The 27,731-nt window shown below is 44.5% G+C and overlaps 1 protein-coding gene across 4 annotated transcripts in view; it reads left to right on the forward strand.

Annotated features, from left to right (window-relative positions):
• Positions 1–27,731, forward strand: part of LOC148891825 (tensin-3) — a 48,217-nt gene that overhangs the window by 14,497 nt on the left and 5,989 nt on the right. Inside the window, exons 6-21 of one of the 4 annotated variants that reach the window (XR_016116542.1) lie at positions 123–206; positions 1,649–1,761; positions 2,779–2,839; positions 2,919–2,994; positions 3,092–3,221; positions 3,407–3,472; positions 6,311–6,424; positions 13,164–14,327; positions 17,166–17,317; positions 17,396–17,528; positions 18,046–18,132; positions 19,083–19,206; positions 19,288–19,817; positions 20,081–20,164; positions 25,071–25,201; positions 27,406–27,503. Coding sequence is in view for 3 of the 4 variants with exons in the window: in XM_089009135.1 (XP_088865261.1) it covers positions 123–206; positions 1,649–1,761; positions 2,779–2,839; positions 2,919–2,994; positions 3,092–3,221; positions 3,407–3,472; positions 6,311–6,424; positions 13,164–14,327; positions 17,166–17,317; positions 17,396–17,528; positions 18,046–18,132; positions 19,083–19,206; positions 19,288–19,817; positions 20,081–20,164; positions 25,071–25,202; positions 27,408–27,503 (3,146 nt within the window). In the remaining variant the exon portion in view is untranslated. Of the gene's footprint in view, positions 1–122; positions 207–1,648; positions 1,762–2,778; positions 2,840–2,918; positions 2,995–3,091; positions 3,222–3,406; positions 3,473–6,310; positions 6,425–11,109; positions 11,432–13,163; positions 14,328–17,165; positions 17,318–17,395; positions 17,529–18,045; positions 18,133–19,082; positions 19,207–19,287; positions 19,818–20,080; positions 20,165–25,070; positions 25,203–27,405; positions 27,504–27,731 lie in introns of those variants that run through there. The other 3 variants (XM_089009136.1, XM_089009135.1, XM_089009137.1) reach the window with 3 other exon arrangements.

A 27,731-nucleotide genomic window follows, 5' to 3' on the forward strand; every position in this document is an offset into this window, starting at 1 on the left:
ACCTTGTACAAGACAGGGTTAACACACTTAAATTACTAGGGCACTACAATTTCAATCTGAGTCATCTTTCCTGCAAGTGTTTTATGAATTGTTTCTCTCCCATACCATCTATTTCCTCAAAGTGCTGATCAGGCATTGGACCGCTTCGCCATGAGGAAATACTACGATGATAAAGTGTCTGCTCTCATGACCCCTTCACAGAAGCGGTAAGAACCATAAACATGTCATCTTTCGCTGATGCCAAAGTTGTCTTTGATATTGTTTCAGTCTCATTAATGAAGAGTCAACTATGAAATGAAGCCAGCTCAATCTACCAAAAATGTTATATTGCTTCCAAAGGGTTCTTTTAATAGTTAACCCAGCAACCACTGACCTCATAATGAAACTACGATTGCATACAAATAATATAACTCTTCTTTTCTGCTGTAAAATGAAATAATAAGCACAATCAAATGATACTGATATTGGAGTGGATATTGGAAAATGTTTACTTATGCTTATCAATGACTTATTGTTTCCTGAGTTCTATGCAAATGACAGTAATGTAGTACAGTGGTAAAATGGCCGCCCCTTGAGTTGGACCTAAATGGGTGGATTTTACTGCTGTAATTCATATTCCACAAACACAATATGAATGAGAGGGCCACATTTTGACTCTGGGGCTGTATTGAAGATTGGATTGCATTGGATTAGCCTTTTTATTAGTCTTGGAGTGGAGAAATTAAAATTTCACAGCAGCAAAGTGATGAAAGTAAGAGGAAAGGAAAGGAAGAAGTAGAAAAACAAAATGCAGGACCTGCTGTAAAGGCAGCCACTCTCGCAGCACCATCTTGAAGTCAAAAGAACAAAAAAAAAACTAAATAACAAATAATATGACAACACAAAGACACAGAAAGTCATTCATTTTTCAGCACTTTCTGTACCCTCTTTGTTACATGAAGCAGTTCTAGATGAAAGAGGAGAGGATCAAAGCGTATTTTTACCAGTGGATCACGGACATCATGGTGGAATGTGCACGTCTGCTACAAGCTAAATGTTGAAAGCATCCGTTGACTAAAAGAGATTGTCTCACATCTCCTGCCCCACATAAATCCGCTTCAATTCCAAGCCGTGACAGTTCCACATACGCATCGGCGCTCTGCACTGACATTTCTTTCTTTTCATCACGGGCTCCTCAAGCCATACATCCATCCACCCGAAGACTGTCCAACAGCAACCGACCATTTCACTGAACAAAGTGTGGGGGGGGGGTGAAAATGCCACCCATTACAGGTGCAAAAAAAGCACAATCGCCCCAGATCTGTCCAGCGAAGACAGTCAAAAGGCACGACATTCCTGCCAATCAAAAACAGTGCTGGCATAGTCATGCTGCTAAAATGGCTTAACCGCTCAGCAGAGTCTCCTCCTTGATGAATGTCGTGGCCAAAAATGCTGAAAAACAATTCGGAAACGAATTGTTATATTAGTTTTGAAGTAGACACTTTGTATCCAGGCAATCATTTTTAGAATGTTGATAACTTGCTGATTTGAATAAAATCTCCTAAAACAACAGTAACCCAGGAAATGTGCCAAGAGTTGAAGCTGAAAACGAAGTAAATCTTTCTTGCACGCTTGTCAGTCAAACTTTGATTTACCAACGTGTTTTTAGGTATGTTTGGATCCTCAACAGCCTCCTCAGCGGATCTGTGAAGATCAACGCCTCACCTTTATTCATGCACTGCATCATCCTCCACGGAATCCCCGACTTTGAGTCCTCTGGAGGTCAAAAGTCTGTTTTTGTTGTCTGCCACATAGTGGTGCAGTACCTCAAAGAGTATTAGAAGCCACAGACATGAGCACATAAGAGTCTTTTAAACCTGCACACATGCTCGGACACCATGGAATCTTTCGACATTTGGGGCAAATTCAGCCAAAGAGGCCTCTTGAGCTGATCTGTCATGCAAAGAAAATTACCCTTGGAAGTTATCAAACAAGTATAAAAAGGACACAATAGTGAAATGTTACGGAACATCCTTAACTGTCACGCAAGTGTAACACTATACAAGCTGCCGTAAAAGAAAAATAAAATAAAGTGATATTACTCACTATTTGAATATGCCTGAAAGGTAACGTAAGACAGACAAACAAAATTCATGTTTGCGAAGATGCTTCACCAGTTATATACATAGTCATAAGATTGTGATTGGGCGGCCCGGTAGTCGAGTGGTTAGCACACTGGCTTCACAGTGCAGAGGTCGCCGGTTCGCGTCCCGGTCCGGCCTCCCTGTGTGGAGTTTGCATGTTCTCCCCGGACCCGCGTGGGTTTTCTCCGGGTCCTCCGGTTTCCTCCCACACTCCAAAAACATGCATGGCAGGCAGATTGACCACTCCAAATTGTCCCTAGGTGTGAGTGTGAGAGTGACTGTTGTATGTCTTTGTGTGCCCTGCGATTGGCTGGCAACCAATTCAGGGTGTCCCCCGCCTCGTGCCCGTAGACGGCTGAGATAGGCTCCAGCAACCCCCGCGACCCTAATGAGGAATAAGCGGTACGGAAAATGAGATGAGATGAGATGAGATAAGATTGTGATTGTTTTCCAAACTTTTGGCCGAGAGCCTCGGTAAGTTAACCAAAGTGAAATATAGCCAATACAAAGTAAAACTAATCAAACCGTGAAGGCACTGGCCATGGTAGCCAATAGCTATGAGGTATATGCTGTCAAATACAAAATATTATTAAATGTTATTAATTAAAGCAACCTAATTTTTACACATTCATGGTGTCTTTTTTGTTTTTTGCAGTTTGTCGACCCTACATCAAAATTTACCAGGGAATGCAAGCAGTGTATTCATCTGGAATCTAGTAAGTCGTGCAGTCACTCGCATGTTAATTGCAATTTTAGTTGTTAACATTTCTTTGAATCCAACTTTTTCCTTAACAGTCACATCGGCCCAGGCCACAGGGGGTGGATCTGCGTCACTTTAGAGCCTGCCCAGCTTCTCAAAGGAGACATTATGGTCAGGAAAATAAGCTGGGCACTGTATACACGAATAACATCAGTATTCTATTTCGGTTTGGCATTACAGAGCCGTATTTTCTTTGTTCCCGTTTTAGATTAAATGTTATCACAAGAGTGAGGTTTCGTCAGAGCGTGAGGTGATTTTTAGGCTGCAGTTCCACACTGGAGCTCTGCAGGGCTATAAGATGATGTTTGATAAAGAGGACATGGAAGCAGCCAACAAAGGTAAAAAAATCAACAAAAATGAGGAAAAAAAACAGGAAGTCACAATTCATCTTTTTATGAAGGAGCACAATGGGTTTAACGTTAACTTTTTGGCATGTTAAAACCAATCATTTTCTCCACACACTCAATCCCAAAAACAAAAGACTGATCTTTCGTGCTCATGACATCATTGTGTTATGTTTCAGATTCCAGATTTCCAGAATACGGCAAAGTGGAATTGGTTTTCTCAGAAGGACCTGAAAAGATTCCTGGTAAGTTGAGCTCAAATTTTTAAAAAAGCACCCTATTTTCTGCATGGTAAGGTGCACCTAAAATCATTCCAGCATTCCTTCGAATTTTCAGTTGCCTTCCGCATGGATCAATATTCAGATTTCTTGGATGTACTACTGCATTTTCCAGTGCATAAGGCACACCGAAAAGCCTTGAATTTCTTCAAAAGATGACCCTGCGCCTTATAGGTGTAGTAATATTGAGCCACACCAGGTCTCGCAAAGACTGTCAGCCACCGACTCCATTTCGCCCTGTAGAAGAAGGAGTGCGTCACACCAGCCTCTACCATAGCGCATTGTAATAGGTGTGCCTTATATTTGGAAAACATATTTAGATTTAGATATTATACATAGACTTTTCATTCATTGAACGTGCGCCTTATACTCCGGTGCGTATTACATGTGGAAAACGTATGAAAATACACCATTCATTGGGGGTGCCCCTTATACACCGAAAAAAATGCTTTGTGACAGCTGCAGATGTTTTGAAAGCGCTCTATGAATAATGCTGTATTGTATTGTATTTTATTCCTTTAGTGTAGCTCCACCTAGTGGATGCATAATGCAACTGTATCCCCTACTGTTTTCTATTTTGTGTGCCTTATAATGCCCTAGCTGGGAAAACAATTTTAAAACAGGCATTCATTACATACATTAAAGATGCGCCTTATACTCTGAAGTGCCGAAAATATATATTTTTCAATCATACATATGTCATACAGCTCAATAAGAATAAAAAAGTCAATCAACTCATTTAAAGATGCCTCATGGCTGTTTTAAAAGTAAGGAACAGCCTAGCTCAGGGGTCGGGAACCTATGGCTCGCGAGCCATATATGGCTCTTTTGATGATTGCATATGGCTCGCCGATAAATATTACATATTATAATACATATTGTCGATTTTTTTGCCGTTCATTTCCCGTTGGGGCTGCAGTTTGCGGAAAACGCAATTTTGATTGGATGATAGTGGCCGTCATGTTGAAACAGGTAAACGCCCCTTTAAATGAGCCCAACTTGTGCACTTCAGCGTCAATGCACCGGAGCATTAGAGGAGAGAAAATGTTCTGATTCTAATTTGCAATGAAACAATACCATCGATGAAACAGTCGAATGTCAGTGACATTTTAACAAGCCGGATGTTAACGTTAGCATCAACATACTTCTGCGAGAAGTAGATTGCAGATAGCAAGTGTGGAAGCTTATGACCCGTGTGCAGGCTAGCTAGCAGTAACTTCGCCGCGCGTGTGTGTGCGCGCGCGCACGCGAGCGTTTTTATGTGCGCGCGCACGCAAGCGTTTGAATGTGCGCGCGCGCGTGCGTGTGGATCTCGCTGAAAAACATTTCTAAATATTTTACTTTTATGGCTCTCTTAGTCAAAAAGGTTCCCGACCCCTGGCCCTAGCTTGTCCTACTACTGTTGCCAGTATGAATGTTATGTCACAGCAATGTTTTCATTTCCTCTCCTATGATTACTGTCAAACTTTTTCTCCCTGCCATTCGTAGACATGATTCTGTGGTATACAACACATAGCAGCCAAAGGTGAAAACATAATCATTTAGATGCGCACTAACTCAAAGTCTGACAACATTGGTGACGTCACACATGTTGTTGTTTGACTTTTGTGGGTTAACTTTCCAGACCATTTTCAATCCGCCTTTTTCCAAAACATTTTTCAAAGCCCATTGCTCCTTTTGTCACAAATTAACGAAACAAACTTGATGTAGAAAAAACAGGCAGTTCATACCACCTTGGTCTTCCTCCCTAGGGGGAGAAAGTGATGTGGGATGTTGAAAAGGGAAATGACAGATGTAGTCCTGTGTGTGATGACAGAGAGGTACCAAAAGCCCACTGTGTGCTTCCTTGGAGCCCATATAGAGTAAAAGGGTGTGCTTGTGCTCTGCATGCACTGTATACACACACACACACACACACACACACACACACACACACACACACACACACACACACACACACACACACACACACAATATAATGAGATTCATTCATGACTGTAGTGGCATTTTTAAAAAATGCTTTTACCAGGTTGCTTTATTTATGACAAACTTCTATTTCCAATTTGTACATGTGAATAATTGTGTAGTTTAAAGCATAAATTCAATAAACAAGAAAACTTCTTGGGTATAAATCTGACAATTCCGTTTCATGTTGATGAAAAGGCACTCCAAAAAAGCAAGATTGGGAGGGTTTGAATTTATTTTGATGGAGCAAAAGTCACAAAGAGCGATCTGTTTTGCCCTTGTCGTCTAGCATTTAACCTTTTCATGCACCCTGGAACCTGATAACATGATAAGCCGTCCACTGAAATAACCACTGTCCCTGAAAGGCTAAATCAATACTAGTGTGAACAATTTGACACAACAAATGCTATTGAATAAAGGGACTCACCCCCACTCATCCATTTTTAATATGCTTACTTTTTGTTCCTCTACTCTCTTTCATAATTTTGCTGCTATAAATTGGGGAATTCTCCTTTGTGAGACAAATAAAGCTTTTCTTATCTTGTCTTATCTTAAAGTCCTTTGTCTGTTGAAATGAAGAGATTTATGCTCCCTGTGTCAGACGTGGATGGATCGTCTGGCTCCAAGCATATGAAATACAGCTTTCTTATGATGTCTAAGATAAATAAATCTCTTAGGACATGGGAACTGCACATATGGATGTTAGATATGAACACATTGGATCTGATGACTTTTGCATTGCTCTTTGTGTTATTATTTTCAGGGGGGTTACGGCACAGCATTCCCTAAATTGTACTGAAGGGACGTCATCGCAAGATTTGATGTTTCTTTTGGCCTCAGGTGCTGACAGATGGCATAACGGCATGGACGTTACTGTGGACTACAATACCGCCGACCCGTTGATGCGCTGGGACTCGTACCAGAACATGTATGATGCAGAAGGTACTGGAGCATGTAAGTACTCCTCTGACCAAACATACCTTCATCGTTACTGACTATTTTATATATGCACATCCTTAAACATCCAATGTTTCTTATTCTCCACTCATTTGTATTTGTTTGTTTGTTCTTCCAAAATATTTTAATTGGTTCCCAGACAGACAGAGTGTGTAAGGCGAAAAGAGTTTATTCCAAAAATTAATTTCCCATAGGAAACCATTAAAATGAGAATAATCCGTTCCCAGGTCCCCATAAAACATAATTTTCTACTTTCTAATTTTCTGAGCCTTAAAAGTACACAAAATATACCATATTTTACGTATAATAAATGTGCTATAGTATTATGATTGAAGAAATAAACTGTACTGTACAATAAATTCATTTTATTTACCTTTGTGAAGGTAAATAAAATGGTGGAATGGAGTGTCCGGTTTCCTCAGCATTAAACACTTGATGAGGAACATAGGCTTCTTTCACCATCTTGAGGAATGGTCCCTTGGAGGTCCTTTCTCTGTGATAATTGTGTCTAGTTCATCAATTGTGATCTGTTTAGCTGGGTTAATAGCTTTTAGCATCAAGTGTACAGATGACTTGTGCGGGTTAGCTGAAAAAGGCGCGTCACAACAACATCCGTGACAAAGACAGAAATATACGCCGAAACATGTAAGGTAATTGAACAACTGAAAAAGCCATTGTCTGTAAGAAAAGGATCTGTTGTAAATTAATTTTTTTCAAAATGTTTTCAAACATAATTTACCTCCTGGTTAGCATGCCTGCGTGTGATGTAGTTTTGAGGTTTGGTTTGAATCTCTGCGCCAGCCTTTGTCAGTTTGCCTGTTCCAGATTGGCTTTGTGTAGATTTTCTCCGGGTATTCCACCATTTTATACATTCTTCATTGGTGTGAATATGAGTGTGATTTCATGTTTGTCTATATGTACCCTTCGATTTGCTGGTGCTTTGTGGTGTATCCTGCCTCTGGCCCAGAAATCAGCTAAGTTGGGTGGATGGATGGCAAAGAGAAGAAAAATTAACTTATGTACAATGGCTTCTATCATGTCAAAGGGAGGAGTGTTGCTGTAAAGAATGTGAGCGCCGGCTTCAAAGGCAGGGACTTGAGTTCTCAGGGCATTTCTATTTTGTTGTTCCATCAAATGAATAGTTGCGCTTGAACCATTGCACACCCTCTGTAGCGCTTCAGCAGTCAGAGGCTGGCGGCGTGCTGTCCTCTGTGTGGTCACTGCCCTCCACGCAACCGCGCCATTCACAACAGCCTCCCAGAATAGATACAGATCCACCCAATTCCCATGAGTCATTGGATGCTTTTCTGAAGGTTTGATGAAAATGACCTGTCTTATCCTCACATAAAGGTTTATTCCTTCAATAAAAATATGGAAAGAGCAGAATATGAACAAAACCGCAGCCACCTCTAACCGACCCACTCGCCACTTGATTCTGGAGCATTCATGTGGGATATTTACAGCCCTGCTTTCTCATGTAAACACTACATCTGAGCGGGACTTTGTGGGAATTCGACATCTTCTTCCCAGCAGCGCAGTAAACATGCCGTCCCTTCTTTGACAGCCTCCAAATCGACACGGCCCGAAGTCTAAAACGGTTTGCCACAAACATGCTAAAATGGTGTGTGTCGAGGCGGGGAGAAAGAACCCACTTACTACAATGGCATTTTTTTTCCTCCATTCAGTCCCAATGTGTGTTTATCACTAGGTGTGAATTAAGAAAGAGAGATTTAAAAGGAGCTTGGAGTGTGTTTACTGACAAAATGGCATATTTGTTGGCCGCTAACAGCTGGAAATGGTTGGAAGTTGGTTATTAAAGGAGAATAATTAATCTGTACTTTTTCCCCCTCTTTTAACACCCGCTAGATAACCTTGCAGGAAGTTGGTATTTAAAGGTATCCTTCCGCTAATTGATGCCAACTCGTAATCATAATGAAGACACACTTAAAGGACAACCGACACATTCGGACAAGTCCATAATTTGTCAAATCACTTCAAATGACTTCCACTGACTCGCGCTGAATATTCCGGGAGTCTTGTTTTTCGAGTTGATGACGATGCCCTAAGTGACGTCACGGAGGGAACGCCCGTGACCGAGAAAGTGACACAATGCATTTTGGGTACTTTTTTTGTCTGTTGATCGCGAAATTAGAAGGAAAACTACATAAATAACGCGATGGTGAATCGTTGTGTGTCGCCGCCAATTGCGGTAACACGCATAAAGAAGGTGTAAGTTTACACAAATTCCCAGCGGACAAATCAGCCCATTTCCAACGGAGCTTGTGCGCCATCTTGTACATTTTCTGGGCGCGACATTGGGTCCAGACGGCTCCAATTGATACGGAAGGGCTTCTTTAATCGATTGCAAACATTTATGCTTTCTTTTTCAGAACTATTTGAATCATATTCATAACTGGATGAGTAACAAGAAAGCATCATCTCGGAATCTGAACTCTCTGAAGCCATTGTTTTGATTATGGAGCAAGGCAGTGTGTGACCAATAGCGATGTCACGAACAAGGGGGCGGGGCTTTCTGAATCTGCCCAGTTCCGAGCTCATTTCGTGGCAGTTTTGGGACACTTTAAGTGATTTTTATTGGTGTTTTTGCATATGACTAAAAATATCAGCCTGCGTGTTTTGGGTATTTTAGATGCTATAAAACGTTTTTCTGATGTCAGTTAGGAAACAAAAAAATGGTGTCAGTTGTCCTTTAAGATAGAAAACCTGAGAAGGGAACACAAAGATTGGATTGGATTGGATTGGATATGCCTTTATTAGTCTCACAGTGGAGAAATTTACATTTCACAGCAGCAAAGTGATGAAAGGAATGAAAGTAGAAAAACAAAATACATGAGCTGCTGGAAAGGCAGCCACTCTCGCGGCGCCGTCTTGAAGTCAAAAGAAAAAAAAAAAAAACTAAATAACAAATAATATGACAGCATAGAGACAATATAATAATATAATAATATTATAATTATATTATTATTATTATTATTATTATTATTATTATTATTATTATTATTATTATTATTATTATTATTATTATATTATATTATTATAATTATATTATAATATAATATAAGATAGTCACACTTTATTAATTTACTTTATTAATTTAAATGGGGTCAAGCAAATATTAAGTGTTCCCTGCCCCAAAACTGTTTAGTATACAGTCAAAATTGGCCATTCATTTTACTTGACAACTTCACAATGCTCTCATTTTGCTTAATCACTACTTTTTTATGGTCTCAGAGTGGAAGGAAATGGGAAGGATTGGCATTCCCAAGCCAAGTGTTAAAATTTTTGACACTCGGGTATTGAGATTATCGGAATCTGAGACCAAAGGCATTCTATATTTGGTGGTAGATCAGACTTCCTCATAAAGAGCCGGCTATAAGGCACTTGTGGATGATTTTGGAGCTGACCACAGGCGACGAGACAACATACAATTTTGGCGTCATATTTCTCGTTCAGGAATTCCGAACTGGTTTCATCTTGGGACTCCTATTTTCACGTTTACTACTTGGTGACCCACTCTCAACACAAGCCAAACCAAGCACATTTATCTTACAAAGGTCCCTTTCAAAAATCATCTTTTCATCACCAAAACATAAGATAGTGTGTGCAAAATGTATGTCGGAACATTGAGTAGCTGAACAGTATTGTCAAGTTATGTCCATTTATTTTCTACAGCATATTTTTCCACTCAAACCGACTTAGTTTATTGAACTATTTATTTATTTATTCATTTATTTGGATGAACACTTGAATAGAATAATTGCTGCCAACAAATTGAGGCTCTTCAAGCTCAATTTCAGTAGGAAATAGGGTCCACCTTGGTAATGTCGCCGGTCAATTGCAGGGCACACAGACAAATGAGTATTCTCACGAAAAGAAAAGTGACAGTCTTTAATAAACATAACACGTGTGGTTTTTAAATGTGGGAAAACATGCAGCCTAGAATCAAGCCCCAAACCTCATAACTGGAAAGCAGAAGTAATTATTACTTATGAGTTCAGTGTAAATTAAACATTGAAAGTGCACGGCCACCGACATCCACAATGAGCACATAGTGGGAAGCAATATTAAAATTGCAGCTGTGGAAGTTAATTGATAGAGTCCATCAAAAGCACAATTTAATCAATTTATATGTCACATAATTAACTCAGATGCAACTTTTTAAGCTGGGGAAATAGAATATTTTAAAAACGTCCAACACACGATATGTCACGCCTTTTTATGATCTTTTGTCCTGAAATCAACAGCATCCTCCTTTTTGAATAATATCTTTTTACACAAGAAGCATTCAGAACAACAAGTACAAACTAACGTCAACATATTTCTCTGGTAATCATTGCATCTTTTTGACACAGCACATCAAAGGAAAAGTAGAAGACGACAATCCATAATGAAGGTCAAACATAATTCCAGAACCCCATAATTGAGTATAGGCCACATCTGTTTCTTGACGATATTGTACACAGGAAGATGATAGGAATGTTATTTAATGACACACAAGCAGGAAGAGGACAACTACCAGGATGCCGCTTCTTGTGAAGAGTGGAGGATAAAACGCTTTAATTAAAAAGTACTGTAGCTTTCTGAAGAGTGAAAAGTCGGCAGGAAAGAATGTTGTTTTCATTCTGTGATCCTTTAGCACCCCCCCCCCCCCCACCCCCATTGGGGTAGTCTCTCTGATGCAGGGCAGGAGGTCTGGTTACAGCCTTTTCCCCTGCCCCCCTAACCCTCTTTCCCTAAGCCCCGCCTCTCATGTTTACATTCCTCTGCCCTTTTTTGGAGATGTGGAGCCCCCCACCACCTTTTACACTCCCTCTGTGGAGTGCAAACACACTCACCTTCTTGCTGGAGAAAGAACTCCAGCGATTTTGACCCTGAACATTATCCAACAAAGAAAAAGCAATTTCTCTGCATGGCCTCTGCTCTTCATCAACTTCTTAAGAGATGTGGATCCTCATGCCTGCCCACCTCCATGTTGCGGAAAAGGTAGGAGTATTCGGGAGGGTGAAATGACAGGGAAGTGAGGTTCAGCAAAGAGGGGCAAACATCTGCCTGTAAAGCTTCTTGCACCTTGCTTGGAATGTTACGAGAGGGATTTACTGGAAAGTTGCGCGAGGAGGCCTGAGCCGAGCTAGTTTTGCAAGGCCGGATGCAGGTTCCCACCAGTGTGTCTGTGCATGTGGGGGGTAAGTCATACATACTGGAGCAGCAGCAGGAGTGTGGGGATGGGGGGTGTTGTTGGGGTTGAGCATTATAATGCATGTCTGTCTGTATGCATGTCTCATGTATTTTTTTTTCTACTTTCATTCCTTTCATCACTTTGCTCCTGTGAAATGTAAATTTCTCCACTGTGAGACTAATAAAGGCATATCCAATCTAAAAATCCAATTCAATGTCTGGTATTTAGATGTGGTCAGTGTGTGAGGCAAAAGCTCAAACTTAAGGCGATAGATCAAGTGAGTCAAGTATGGCTTTGGTTTCCCCAGTGGAATTATAAAGTCAAACAAGCAGTGAGACTGAATTCTTCGAGCATTGCTCCCAATGTTTTTAGAGTGATGGATGGTGACTCGGCCCGGCCACAAATGACCGACCTCATGTGCTTCTCATGTGCTTCTCGAAAATTAAAGAGGTTGTTTGGACATATGCCAAGGGTCAAGGGGCAGTCGGCGGGAGAAGGGTGGCTTGATCAAAGCAGGGAGTGGAATGTAGAGGTCAAGACGCGCAGCCGTCTGACACACAGAAGACACTCCAGGTTTGTTATATAATCTGAGCATTAGGATTCAAGGGTGTTTTGTTTTCTCCCTGGAATGCCTGATGGGAGGCAAAGAGTTGTTGTGACGACAAAAGAAACAAAGTGCAAAATGATTACATAATTTTAAATCAGTGCCAGGTGTCTCAAAAAAGGGATCTGACATTCGTCTGTCACGCGCTACCAGCTTTTCGGCTCGCTAAAGCCATTCTTTTTCTGAAATAACAATCAAGCTACAACTCAAGGGACGTTTGATTGAAAACTTTTGCTGTTTTTGGGACACTTGCTGAGATGGTCATTCCCCATGACTGTGAATGAATGGCAATTTTCACAGCAAGTCATGATTGGTCAAATTGTAAAAAAAAAACATTGCCAGGTAGGATTCCAATGACAATAATAAGAGGTACAACCACAAATATGATGCCCCACAAACCAACTCATCCTGTCTTGTAAGTCTTGAACGGAGGTGAATTCCTGGTGTGTTTCTTGCATACATGGCCAATAATTGTGATTATGAGTAAAATTTTGATTCTTTTCATGTTCAAGGGTGAATTGGAACCTTGGTTCGCTTAGTACAGTGCTTTTCAAACTTTTTTTTTTTTTTTGCGGCACACCACGAACCATGTCGTAGGAAAGAGGAAATATTCGTCCGTGTTGCCACACGTACGAATATTGAATTACCCTCCCGGCCTTTTCAGCACGAACACAGGACAATGACATAATGTTGGCAGAAAATGATTAATAAATGTTTGTAAAATTTTACATTTGACAAAGGGGCATTGAATAGTTTCTCATGGCACACCTGACGATCTCTCAGGGTACACTAGAGTTTAAAACTGAAGTCAGGCTCAGTGGACTGGGACGTTCGTGAATCTCTGATGATGACAGAAACACTACCCCCCCAAAAATAATCCTTGAACAAGTTAAAAGCGTTCACTTCCCTAAAACGTTTTGTTTCCTATTTCACAGTCCTACGCTCCCAAAGCCTAAGCCAAGACAAAGCTGTTACCAAGAAGACCCCCAACGCAGGAGAGGCCCTACTAGGTCAGGGGACCTGCACCACATCCACCACCTCCAGTCCCGACCACAGCGATCACGCCCTCTCTGTCAGCAGTGACTCAGGCCTGTCTAGCAACTCCCTCTGGACAGACAGACCTACTGTTTCATCCACCGCCGTTACTTCTGCCACCGTCCGCTCCAACCAAGGCCCCAGCCAGCAGGAGAAAGTCCAGCTCAAACAGCTGTTGAGTGGTTTCGGAGTGGAGGACCCCTCCCTCGAGGAGATGGATGATCCAGCCCCAAGAGTGGACATCCATCAAATAATTCCAGCTCACGTGCACATGGATGGCGATCCCTTGAGAGGTCCTCGAGAGAGGGAAACAGACATCCTGGATGATGAGGTCGTTGCAGGCCAGGATCTGTATAGCGTGGACAGCTTTGGGACCCTGTCGTCATCCTGCCATAAAAGCAGCCAGAACTCCCTCCTCTCAGATGGCTTTGGGAGTCCAGGGGGAGAGGAGCAGCAAATCCATAGCCAGACTCACCTTCATCACCCGCTACCTTCTCCCATGGAGGACTATGAGAGACAGTATGGCGATGCCAGGAGGGGCCATCTTGGCTCTGGGAGCAACTCCGTGACTCCATCCAAGCTCAGCAGGGCTCCTGGGCCAAAGCAGCATGTCTACAGACAGGGAAGCTATTCCACACAGTCCTGGGTCCGCCAGCAACAGATGGTTGCGGCACAACAGTTACTCCGCATGCCAGAGAATGGAAAGGATGCAGAACGGTACCAAGGGAACAAACAAAGGTGTACTTCACCCAAAGACGGCCTGACGTTGGAGCAGCAGGACTCCGCTTTGAGAGACACCGGTTCAGATAAGGAGCAAGCAACACTCAACAATAACAACAATAACACCAAACGAGATGAGGAGTTCAAATCTCTTACCATGGACATTGACAACTCAATTGATCAGCTCAACCAGCTCATCATGGACCTGGACCCTACTTTTGTGCCGCTCTCCAACAAAAGTAGCTCCATCAAGAGAAACGGTGACCTGTATGTAAATGGTTCCGCTTCCAAGTGCTCCAACGGCATCAATCTGCGATTCAGCGAGAACAAGACGCAGCAGATAGGTAAGATGATCCAATGTTGATGAAGTGGTAGGTTTAACCTGGGGTTAAGGTAGTAATAGCTATGATAACAAAACATACAAAACATTTCTCCTGCACTGCACAATGTAGTGAACAGACCTGATCCCCCCTCCCCACTCCCAATCGTTTTTGAGTTTCAGGAATAGAGGGGTTGCTGCCAGGTGTTTCAGATGTTTTCAGTAAGTTTTGCAGGTCGGCGTGCTGTTCAGGCCTGCCCGTATAGCTAGTGGAAGGAGGACCAGCATATTACATGAGGAGAAGGAGGGGAGAACTTTTTGAACATTGTTTCTCAAAGAGTTTATATGAACAGATTTTGCACATGAAAATAAAAGCCAACATGGATGAGGGTAGTTTTAAAAACGTAAGCCGTGTACATTAATTGAAAGACATTTTGGGAGAAATCCTGGCAAGGTTAAGAGCCAATGTCTCCAATTCCAACATCACATTTTGCATTGTTCTCATGATCATCTTATTTGCGTGATTACTCTTTCCCCCAACGCCTGTTTTGCTCTTGTAGGGTTTTTTTTCAGGGGGGGGGGATTACTCTAGTCTAGTCTAGTCTACTCTATTCTAGTCAATCATGATGTAGTGGTACACTTGCCTGAGTTTGGTTCACTTCTCACTCAGTGATGATATGACTGGGTGACCTCTTCAATATGTGCCCTTTGATTGACTATTGATCACTTCAAAATAAGTCAGCTGAAATAAGGTGGAAAGAAGAATTACCGGTAGATGTCCCTCCGTTGCAATCGTGAAGCCTACTTAATTCCCAAAACAAGAAAAGTCACCAGGCTACTTCCCATTCAGATACTTAGCAACCAAAGCCAAACATGGACACACTTGTGCCGCGGTGCATCATTCTGTTGCTGTTCTGGCCGCTCACAATTTATCCAAATTAACTCCTTCACTTCACGGTCCTCTCCTGTGTCTCCTGGTGTGCCCCAAGGGTCTGTCCTCGGGCCCCTTCTCTTGATTACCTTCTTCCCCTTGGCGATATGTTCCGCAATTTTGGCATTCACTTTCACTGCTTCGCGGATGACACCCAACTCTACCTCTCCAGTAAACCCGACGCCTCTCTTCCACCTGCACCCCTTACACTTTGCGTCTCAGAAATGAAATCCTGTTTTTCCCATAACTTCCTCAAACTAAACAGCAAAAAAACTGAACTTCTCCTTGTCGGTACTAAATCCACCCTTCACAAAGCAAACAGTTTCTCTCTCACCATTGACAATTCTACCGTGTACCCCGCCCTTCAGGTCAGGAGCCTGGGTGTCATCCTCGATAGCTCACTATCTTTCCACTCCCATATAAATAACATAACTCGGTCTGCCTCTTTCCACCTCTGTAATATCAATCGTCTCCGTCCCTCTCTCACTCCTCACGCCGCTGCTATCCTTATCCACAGTCTCGTCACTTCCCGTATCGATTATTGTAACTCACTTCTTTTCGGTGTCAATGAAAAATTTCTACATAAACTCCAACTAGTCCAAAATTCCTCATCACTGAAACCCCCTCCTTTCACCACAACAATACATTTTATGTATTGTTGTTTTATTGTAAAGTCTCCTTGGTGTTCAGAAAGGTGCTTGTAAATTAACTGTATTATTATTATTATTGTGCCCAGCACTGTGGTGGACATCACAAAAAAAAATCAAAGGCACTATGTATGTGCCTTGATAGCTTTTCGTGTGGCTTTCACACTGCTGGAAAAGTCGGAGTTGACCACCTTCTTTGAACTTCAGGCTAGAAAACAACATGGTTATTAAGTTCCACTCTCTTAAATCTTTGAATAGTCAATGACAGCTGCAATGCACTTAAATCAATGTTTTAGTCGGAAACTAATGAGCCAGAGAGAAAAGGCAATCATCCACATCGGGCTGCGTGCGAATCACAACTCCAGTTCGTATTTTTGGCTGGCAAAGGGTGGGCTGATGAAGATGATGGTTGGCCTGAGGAATTTCCGTGAAGGAGTTATGAGCCTGCAGGCAAATATTTTTCCATTTGAGTCCAAAGAAGTCATACCTGTCTGTGCATATCAACTACAAGAAGGCCTTTTAAGGGGAAGGGAACAAGTTTGAAAAAAGCCTCAACATGTGTTATATTTTATTCATATTATACTCTTGCAGTAAAAAGACAGTAGTTTAGACACTGTACTAAAATGATCCGTTCACATTAAAGACCGATGAGGAGGAAAATTTGAGGATCAATTTAGTCAGTTGAATGTTAAGATGCCAGTCGTGTGGTATTGTCAGACTGGCAAGTAACACAGAGATGTTGATTGCTATCTTCATTAAACATTTGGGTTATCATTTTTATGCAAAAACAATGTATTTCCTAAAACTGTATATGCATTAGGAGAAACAGAAATTGACTCAACAGCAGACAGTTCATAAAATGTGACCACCACGACATGACAGCTATTGGTCAATCGCCAGACAATACGACTAATGAGCCCCATTATTAGCACTTGGGCATCATTAGCATTCTTCGGGACTGACAGTTCTGAGCTCACGGGAAGGGTTCAAATTAACACCCTAGTGCTAAAAAGTGACGTTCCTAAGCATAGTCACAGCACCAAACCCCACCACCTCTTGACCGCACACACACTCACTGGACCACCAGATAGCTCACTCGCATTCCTCAGCTTTCCTCTCAAATCTAGACTGCATCTATATTAGCCTTTGAGGAACCTTCGAGCATGACTTAAGCCGCTTTTCACGCATGAAACAGTAATGAAGAACCTAAACGCAAATATGCTAACCCAACCACAACTACAGGAATTTGTTTCACATTTGATGACCCACAATTTTCCTCATCCAGCTCTCCAATCCAACAAAGGGGAGGTTATACGAAGTCTGAGTTGCCAAGGAAGTGACATCACAGATCACCCAAGATTCTGCAACGCTGGGAGGACGGGGGCAGAAGAATACAGAAACCAGAGGATGCATTCACCCAATTTACCACAGACACAAGTATGATCAACTTTACAGCTTTCTCTACTGTTGTTGTGTATTCAATGGCTTTATACCATTTACACAATTTCTCTCCAGCATACCGTGTTTTGCAGGAGTGACAGTGCTGACTACAGGACGCAAGTTCCAGATCCAGACAGCGGAGTTGCAGCTCGGTGTGATGTAACCCCACCCACGCCCGCCTTCCCAATATCGCCACCCACACCCTACGGTGAGTTGAGGGAATAACTGACTTGTCGTCTCCCTAATGTTGCCTTCTTGCTCGATGCTTCACAATCATTTGGTTTGTCTTGGTCCTTATGTGATGCGAGTGTCTGAATCTGGTTAAAAAAAAGATTCGTGTTTTCAGAGCCAGAGAAGGGTGCAGAGACATTTCTACGTAACTAACATTTTCCTAGACTAGCAGTCTGTTATAGTCACTCGATTGTATGTCCAAAGCTTTTCTGCCAGGTGAATATGCCCACCAGAAAGCCTTTTGTAAAGGCTGATGTAAATGATGCAATAAAAAAATGGGGGTTTGGTGAATCCGTCCCAGGTTGTTTCTCAACTTCCAATCGGTCACACTTAGCTCACCCATAAGGACTTTTGACGTGGAGTTCAAGTACCACCTTTGATTGTCAACTCGTTGGAAAGATGTGTGGTCTGATCTGAAATGTTGAGATGGCTTTCAGGTTTAGTTATTAATTTTTGAGAGTACTCTACATTAAAAAACGTTGTTGTCTTTACAGTGAAAAATATGTCAGAATTTACTCAGTCTTTCCGGCAAACACCACCCCCTTGCATTAACTCCTATGGAAGCTTCAGGACTGACCACGGTACGTCCATTTCAATGTTGTCAAGTTTTTTTTTATACTATGTGACATCTTTACAATGATGTTCTTGAGAGTGAAACAAAAAAAAATCAAACGCGGGGAGAGATCCTGACTGGGCTTTGTTCCACTCAATGGTGCAACCTCTTTAGTCAATACAAATCTGATGACTTAAATCCACCCGTTTGGTTTTGTGGGGTTTATCTGCAATGTGGAAGACAGTCTGTTTTCCAGATTGCTATCCGAGATAGGAAGTCATACCAGCATGTGGGGGAAGGACTTCAATAAAATTAACCTAATCATTTCATCATGTTGGTTTGGAGCCTTTCCGTTTAGCACACAACGTCACAGCAACATTGTAAATCTGCAAATGCCCACAAACAGACAGTTGGTATTGCCGTCTTGTATTTTATTCCCACTCAACATCCCTGTATCATTAACTCATTGTGGCCTAAACTTGTTCAGGGAATGAAACGCTGCCCCCACTGTGCCTCTTCAAACCAGACACCCAAAGCCAGAATCCTGGCAACATTCAGTTCTGTCTCACTACCATGGTTACTGTGGGCCAATAAGCCATGAGACAAAGACAAACTTTTCTTCCCCCTGTCTGAAACATTCGCTGTGGACGCGGTGAGACATAAAACGCACAACTGATTAATAAAGACACTGCCTAAAGCTGTGCAATACTGAGCGTTCACCTAATTATGTCAGTCTGCTCAATTGAATCTGATTTGTGGCGAAAATAATAGGAAGCTAGTTTTATAAAGATTGATGACTACTGTTTTCATATCCTGTGAACCACAAATTGATTGGACTCATTCCACAGCTCTGCTCTGAGGCAATATTTCCCAGTTATATGGCTATTTCTATAATTTCTTTTGTGGGTTCTTTCAATTGAAATGAACACAAAATGGAAAGAAATCAGCTCTATAATAATTTCTTGTCTCTCACGCAAGGGTATTCAGAGATGATCAATCATGCTGGAGTTGACAGTGTGTCAAATTCCACCATCGACTGCCACAGGATACAAAATACGGTGCAGACTGCCTCCTTCGTTGGATCACATCAGCAGACAGAGAGGTACAATTCCGTCCAGCTCCGTATGTAAAATTACGTGTTGTTATTGTTTATCATCCCTTGTCGTCCTTTTCACAACTCAAGCCCATCGGTTAACCAGTCGTGGCCAGAGCATCCCATCCTGAGCCGTCAAGCATCTTTGAACAACTGCCCTTCCAACAGGCAAGCCCCCAAGGACCCCACATCACTGGACTACGGCCCCCAACATGTCCACCCGGCTCCTAATGCCCACAGCTCACCTCGTAGCAGCCAGCGAAGCCATAGTGCTCGCTATGACCTTCGACACAGTCCTGCCCAAAGCTTTGACGAGCAGGATGACTTAGGTCTTGACTACGCTTCACACTGTCCGACCCCTGCTTTGCTACTCCGAAACGGGAGTAGGGAAAGAGATCACCTTAGCTCGTTGGTTGAGAATCAATCACAGTCCTACCTGATGCAACCCCCACATCTGCCTGAGAAGAAGAGGGTGTCAGATGGGGAACGTGGGGGAACAGCCTCCCCAGCCCTGAGTGGATTCTCAAGCCCTCACAGTGGAAGTTCGCTTAGTATCCCCTTCCCCAATGTCTTGCCTGATTTGTCGGCTCAGATACCAAGATCAGGCTCACCTCTGCCAGGTGAGCCAGGAACTTCATTCATTCACTGCCAGACGTGCAAAAATGTGTCCACTCTAGTACCAGGGTTTTTGTCATTGTCACTTGAATTCCAGGACTCACAGAATATTGGGTTTTAGGACTACATAAATATTCAATACAGCGTTAGAAACCGAATAAATTTGTGAATGGCAGTGAATGCGTTTAAAAAAAAAAAAGGATGGGCGAGGGGGCTACTGCCCTTAAAAATTCACTCAGAATTCATTCTGTTGCTGTTTGTTTTTCAGATGTGCTTGTGAGCAAGGTTACAGTCAAATTTGTACAAGACACATCCAAATTCTGGTACAAGCCTGACATCTCAAGAGACCAAGGTAGGTTTATGCAGCAGAACTGCTTCAAATTGCTGTCTCTTGGCCATTTTTCATTTGAGTACAAATAAAGGGACATTTTCACATGCTCAAAAAACTCACCACGTTTAATAATCATGTTCATTCAGTTGCAACAACCCAAATGCAGTTAGCCTAACGTAAAATTCACAAGGCCTATCTATCATGAGTAGCGTTGTGGCGGGCACTAGGACCAGGCATCTCACCCAGCAGGTGCAGAGGAGGGGGCGGTTCATGTTACATATATTACACTGCTTTTGCTGTTCAGTTCAGATCCACTTGTTAGCCGTTGGAATAAACACGTCTCCACATTTAGTCGTGTGTGCTCATTCCTCAACGGCTACACTGGTGACCCCGACGATGGAAATGTTCATGGCAACGGACGAAGATGTATCTTCTACGGCCATGTCGCCACGACCGGCGCCCAAACTCGCAGCTGCCACCTACGCCGCGAAGTTGCCCGAGTTCTGGCACAGCGACCCGGCTTCGTGGTTCCAGCATGTGGAAGCACTTTTCCACCGACGAGGCGTCACGACAGATGACCCAAAATATTACATGGTCGTGGCGTCCCTCGACCAACCGACAACGCATCGCATGATGCAACTTCTGCGCGCGCCTCCACGATGCGGGAAGTACGACGCGCTCAAACAACTGCTGCTCCGGCGGTTCACGCTATCGGCCTCCGAGAGAGCAGACAGACTTCTTTCGCTTCCCGGACTCAGCGACGGAACAGCAGTGGATCTAATGGACAAAATGCTGTCGCTGTTAAATTCGGATGATGGCGGATTCCTTTTCCCCCACATTTTCCTTCTCCAGCTACCACCCGAAGTGCGCGCCGTGCTCGCTAACTCGACGTGCCTAGCCACCGGCGACTATCGTGGCTTGGCGGAAGGAGCAGATCGAGCGCTTCTGGCGATACGGTGGTTAGCCGTGCAAATCGATCCGACCGTCGTGGCCGCAGTGGGATCGCAGAAGCGGCGCGGGAAAGCCACCTGCTATTTCCATCAGCGGTTTGGCGCCAAGGCTCGACACTGCGCACCTCCCTGCTCCTACGAGACGACGGGAATCTTCAACGCCCGAAACCCAGTAGCAGCCGTGGGCGCCAGCAACGAAAGCGAGCTGCTTTTCGTCACGGACTCCTCGTCAGGAAGACGTTTCCTTGTGGACAGCGGGGCACAAGTAAGCCTGCTGACCCCCACCGCTGCGGACAAGATGGCAGGTGGATGCGGGCCTGCCTTGTGCGCAGCTAACGGCTCGCCCATCGCTAACTTCGGTTCCAGGTCGGTGACTGTGCGTTTCCACGGACGGGAATTCAAGTGGAACTTTATTGTTGCCGCGACCACAGTTCCCATAATTGGCGCCGATTTTTTATGTGCTCACGGACTTCTTGTGGACATTGCCAACCGTCGTTTGATTGACGCCATCTCTTTCGCCACTTTTCCGTGTGAGGCCGGAGGACTCGGGGCGTTAACGCATGCAAATTATTTAACATCGGGTAACGTTTATGAATGCCTGCTGACCGATTATCCGTCATTAACCACACCCGCCTTTTCCAATGCCGATATTAAACACGGGGTAGAGCATTTCATTCCCACGGTTGGCCCGCCAGTTTTTGCCCGCGCTCGTCGCCTCGACGCGGCAAAATTGGCAATGGCGAAAGGGGAGTTCGCGACGATGGAGCGCTTGGGCATTGTGAGGCGTTCCAACAGCCCGTGGGCCTCACCATTGCACATGGTCCCCAAAAGTGACGGTTCTTGGCGGCCGTGCGGTGATTTTGGTCGGCTTAATAATGTAACCACACACGACCGTTACCCAATTCCGCACATCCAGGACTTTTCCGCACGTTTGGCCGGAGCCGTGATCTTTTCCAAAGTTGACCTCGTTCGCGGTTATCACCAGGTTCCGGTACGGGCAGAAGATGTGCCAAAAACTGCAGTAATAACCCCTTTTGGCCTTTTTGAATTCCTCCGTATGCCTTTTGGCCTGAAGGGGGCGGCACAGACCTTTCAGAGACTGATGGACTCAGTCTTGCGAGGCCTAGATTTTGTGTTCGTCTACCTCGACGACATTCTTGTGGCCAGCCCTTCACCAGAGGAACACCTGTCGCACTTAAGGATGGTTTTCAAGCGTCTTGATGCGCATGGCCTTATCGTTAACCCTGTGAAGTGCCAATTTGGTTTGCCCAAGATCGATTTCTTGGGGCCCCGCATTTCTCCACAGGGTGCCATCCCCTTACCCGCCAAAGTGCAGGCTGTGGTGAATTTCCCCCGCCCAGCCACAGTTAAAGCTTTGCAGGAGTTTTTGGGCATGATAAATTTTTACAACCGGTTTCTTCCTCACGCAGCCGACCTCCTACAACCCCTCTACGGCGCCTTGAGAAAAAAGAAGGCTAATGACCCCGTCGAGTGGGCCCCGCAACGAGTGCAGTCCTTTGAACGAGCCAAGGAAGCTATTGCGGGTGCAACTCTTCTGGTCCACCCGATCTCAACCGCACAGGTGGCCTTGACCACCGACGCGTCTGATGTTGCCGTAGGGGCGGTGGTTGAGCAGCTTGTGGAGAACGAATGGCAGCCCCTTGCATTTTTCAGTCGGAAGCTGCAAGATAACGAACGCAAGTATAGTGTTTTCGACAGAGAGTTGTTAGCACTCTATCTTGCAACGCGCCATTTTCGTTTCCTCCTCGAGGGGCGCCGGTTCACTGCCTACGTAGATCATAAACCCCTTACATTCGCCATGTCCAAGGTGACCGAACCGTGGTCCGCCCGACAGCAACGGCATCTAGCGGCTATTTCCGAATTCACAACAGACATTCGGCATGTGGCCGGCAAATGTAACCCTGTGGCCGATTGCCTGTCACGCACGATCGTGTGTCCAGTCCAGCTCGGGGTGGATTTTTCAGAGATGGCCACGGCCCAATCTGAGGATCCGGACATCCACAAACTCAAGGCAGCAGGCACGGCCCTGAAACTGGAGGAGGTGGCAGTGTGTGAAGGGGGTCCCGCTCTCCTCTGCGATGTGTCTACGGGTCGCACTCGTCCCGTGGTTCCGCAGGAGTGGCGTCGGCGAATTTTTGATTCAATTCATTCCCTTTCACACCCTGGCGTCCGGGCGTCAGTCAAACTACTTGGGGCCAAGTTTGTCTGGCCTGGGTTAAGAAAGGACGTCAGGAAGTGGGCAGCTGCATGCGTGGCATGTCAGCGCGCCAAAGTCCACAGGCACACCCGGGCGAACCTAGAAACTTTTCCGATTCCGGCCAGGAGATTTGACCACGTCCATGTGGACCTGGTCGGGCCCCTCCCTCCTTCGCAGGGTTGCACACATCTCCTCACTATGGTCGATCGGACCACTAGGTGGCCGGAAGCTGTCCCCCTGTCCTCCACAACCTCGACAGACATTGCCCGGACATTTCTGTCATCCTGGGTCGCACGTTTCGGCACGCCGTCCGATATCACTTCGGACAGAGGCCCCCAGTTTGTGTCCGAGCTCTGGTGCATGGCCCATGGCGCAGTCCTTGGGTGTGCAGGTACACCGCACTATGGCCTACCACCCGCAGGCTAACGGGATGTGCGAACGCTTCCACTGGTCACTGAAAGCCGCGCTACAGGCCGCGCTGTCGGACGGTAACTGGGTCGACCAGCTTCCGTGGGTCCTGCTCGGGTTACGTTCGGCCCCTAAAGAAGACCTTAACGCCGCCCCCGCAGAGTTAGTGCTCGGTCAACCACTCCGCGTTCCTGGTGAATTTCTGCCTGAAGCTTCGGGTGCACCTTCATTCCCCCTTTTGCCAGCAGAGCCCCTGGCTCCAGCACCAATTCACCACTGCGTCCCCAAAATATTTGTTCCGTCTGCTCTTAGGTCAGCCCGTTTCATCTTTGTGCGTCACGATGCCCACCGCTCTCCCCTCCGACCGCCGTACGACGGCCCGTTTAGAGTGCTCGAACACGGTGAAAAGAGTTTTGTGCTCGATATGGGTGGGCGGAAGGAGGGTATTTCAATAGACAGGCTCAAACCGGCTCATTTAGTTGCAGGCGAGGACGTTTCGCCGGCCCAGGCCCCACGTCGCGGACGCCCTCCGAAACCTCCAGCCTCACCGCGGCATGCCAGGGTTGAGTGTCGTTCCCCCACTGAGGTCTCGCCCGAATCACCTTCACCACCGAAAGACGGACTACGTAGTCGTTGGGGCAGGCTGGTTAAGCCCCCTGCAAAATTTTCACCTTGATCTTCCTTCTGGGTGTTCTGGGGGGGGGGGGGGGGGGGGGCTGTGTGGCGGGCACTAGGACCAGGCATCTCACCCAGCAGGTGCAGAGGAGGGGGCGGTTCATGTTACATATATTACACTGCTTTTGCTGTTCAGTTCAGATCCACTTGTTAGCCGTTGGAATAAACACGTCTCCACATTTAGTCGTGTGTGCTCATTCCTCAACGGCTACAGCGTCATAATTTTTCTTTTACAAAAACCTCTCTCAAAACGGTCACAGGAAGTCTACACAGGAAGTGGCTCATTTAGGGTCATTTCGAAGGAGCATTAACAATAAAGGCGTCCAGTTTGTCTGATTGGTGTCAAATTTGATCCACACATACAAGACTAATGCTAAACTGCACGAGTCCACAGCATGGTAGAGATGTTTTCTGACTTTCTGCACAACAGGTATATTAACTCATCAAAGGTCAAGCGGGACCAAGCATCTTGTGAGGGACTGCGGTCTTGCCCTCAAAAGAGGGCGGCCACTACTGACAGCAATGTGTCGATGCAATAACTCTGCTCCTCACGTCGCAATTGCCATCAAATATTATATAGAATCAAGTTGCCTGTGCTCATTCATTCTTCCGGGTTTTATCATTATTTCACTTGTGTTTAGAACCAACTCACGATTATCATGTTTCTGTCCCACAGCCATCTCAGTCTTAAAGGACAAGGAGCCAGGCTGCTTCATTGTGCGCGACAGCCATTCTTTTAGAGGCGCCTACGGGCTAGCAATGAAGGTGGCCACACCCCCGGCTTCTGTTCTCCAGCAGAGCAAAAAAGGTACAAAATGCATCAGACAAGTGGAATTGTTCACTAGCTATCTGAACATTTTGGGATATATTTTATTAGGATTGGGTGTGGCAGTAATTTGCTTCTCTTATTTATGTAGAATACACACATCCAGACTATCCACATTCTAGCAGATTTTGTAAATGTGAGAGAACCTACGGATGAGGAGGAGAAAATAGCCTTACCGCAAATCAGAAAACTGGGAAATTCCAAAAGGGACAACAGATTGGAAGGAGCCAAGCTTAGCTTACTATATTTGGGAACCACAATGCAGTTTCAACCTCAAGCTTTGTCGTTTTCATTGTGGGGGAATCATGATGAGGATGATGACGATGATAAAGAAGTTATATCCTTTATTTGTCTCAAATTGGAGAAATTCCTAATTCACAGCAGCAAAGTTATGAAAGAAAGAGAAAAGGAAAAAGAATGAGAAAAACAAAAATCTAGGAGCTGCTGTAAAAGCCACCAAGGAGCTTTTAAACTACATCTGTGACTTTAACCACAGAGATAGGAGAGCCCGATGTCGGAGTCCACAGACCCTGCTTCATTTAAGGAAGGCTTCATTTTGTCTTCCATAATGTTACAAAGAGACTCACGTATAGCTTTTCTGTTGTTAAAAGCAAAGTGGTCTGCTCACCTCACACCTGCTAATGTTGAACGTAAACGGAGTTTAGCTCCTTATCTGTACTCGATAAAGTACCTTTCAGGAGGTTTAACTCATTCACTGCCAGATAATGTGCAAAAAGGTGTTCACTCCTGTGCCAGTGTTTTTGTCATTTTCACTCAAATTGCAGGACCCATGGAATATTGAGTTTGAGGACTACATAAACATTCAAGGCAGCGTAAGAATCCTTAGACTCCCTTCTCTCATCAGAAAAAAAAGTTAATGTCGAGCTTCTTTGTTTTTAGAGTTACCTGCAGTGGAAGTGGGAGCTGCTGTACAAAAGGCAAATGCTGCCCCCTCGTGGGAGGGAAAACATTCCCAGAGATCTGACCAGAGCTTTATCCACCCCCCCGCCCCCATCCCTCGCAAGAAAAAACAAAACCCGAACAAATTCGGGAATGGAGCTCCACGTCATGCTTTTCAATTCCCGAATAAATTCAGGAACGGTAGTGAATGAGTTAATAATCTGTCTCGCAGAATCAAACAAACAGAAGCATCCTGGAAATCACTCTCAAGCCATCTCGTGTTACCATCCACAGTACCCACCCCTCTCCCGCAAACCGGAATTGTAGAGTCGCCCTTTCACCACACTGTATAGCTCCTCTTGGGCATCATTGCAATGAAACAAAACAGAGCACCGATGCCTAAAACGTCTCGGGTGAACAGCTTATGTTTCGGCCCTTCATAAATGACGTGCTGCATCCAGAAGAGACCTTCCCCTGGGAAGCAACCATGGGGCTCACACAAATGAGATTGTTGAGCCAGAAGAGTTATTTCTGGAACAAAAACGACGTCTGCGGGAAAGCAAACGTTCTCTGGACATAGTTTATTTAGTTATTAAATTCATCGTGTCTACTTGATCTCTAATTTACAACAGAATTTCTGACAAAGGCGGAAGTATACGCCGAAACATGTCAGGTAATTGAACACCTAAAAGACACAGTCTGTAAGAAAATAATCTGTTGTAAATTATTCTCTGGACATGTTCCAGCGTGACACAAAGGATCACAGAGTTGCATATTATCGTAAAAAGGTGTGCATCCAAATACATGCTGCCCTTTTCCCCCTCAAGTTCATTCCGAACAGCACAAAAATATACGGACATAGCTTTATGGTCACTGCTTATACACACCTGTCCCCTTTTGTTCGGCCATGATCCCAGTCCAATCCAAAGGCACCTGTGCTGACATCATGACAAGGTTCCCCCCGCCTCTTCACTCTCAGTTTAGCCCATTGTGCTTTGTTATGAGTGTGAAACCCAACCTATCTCAAGGAACGGGTCTTTCTCCCAGCCTTTGTGTTGAGACATTCTTCAGCTCCTCCTGCCCCCCTTCTGAGGCTTTCCTGGGGAATCTTAATCCCAGTCATCCCACCAGTGGCGGCAAATTCATGCGTTTGGGGGAATTACCCGGCTCGCTTGGAGGGAATTGCCGTTTTTGCTCCCAATCAGCCGGGCGATACTGTATTACTAAAACGGGCCACAGATCATTAAGTATGGTATTGACCTTGTTTTGTGTGTTTGTGTTTGGCAGGCGGCGATCTTGCCAATGAATTAGTGCGCCACTTCCTGATTGAGTGCACACAGAAGGGTGTTCGCTTGAAGGGTTGCCCCAATGAGCCCTATTTTGGTGAGTGACATCATTTGGCTGTTGGTCAATTAATCCGTCACTGCAGGCACTCTGCTGCCCTCTGTTGTTCATGAATGCATTTTACATTTTTTCAGCTCGGCACATTTGATATTGTAACTATTGGTTAAATGAATACAAACAAGCATGGATCAATGTGAGGATCATTTTTGTAGATGATTAATAATCAACAAATCAATTTTTTACAGCAAAATTTTGTTATAACTTTAC

This window comes from Hippocampus bargibanti, linkage group LG11 (genome assembly GCF_051943395.1).
Source record: "Hippocampus bargibanti isolate YZ-2025 linkage group LG11, ASM5194339v1, whole genome shotgun sequence".
Taxonomy (NCBI): Eukaryota; Metazoa; Chordata; class Actinopteri; order Syngnathiformes; family Syngnathidae; genus Hippocampus; species Hippocampus bargibanti.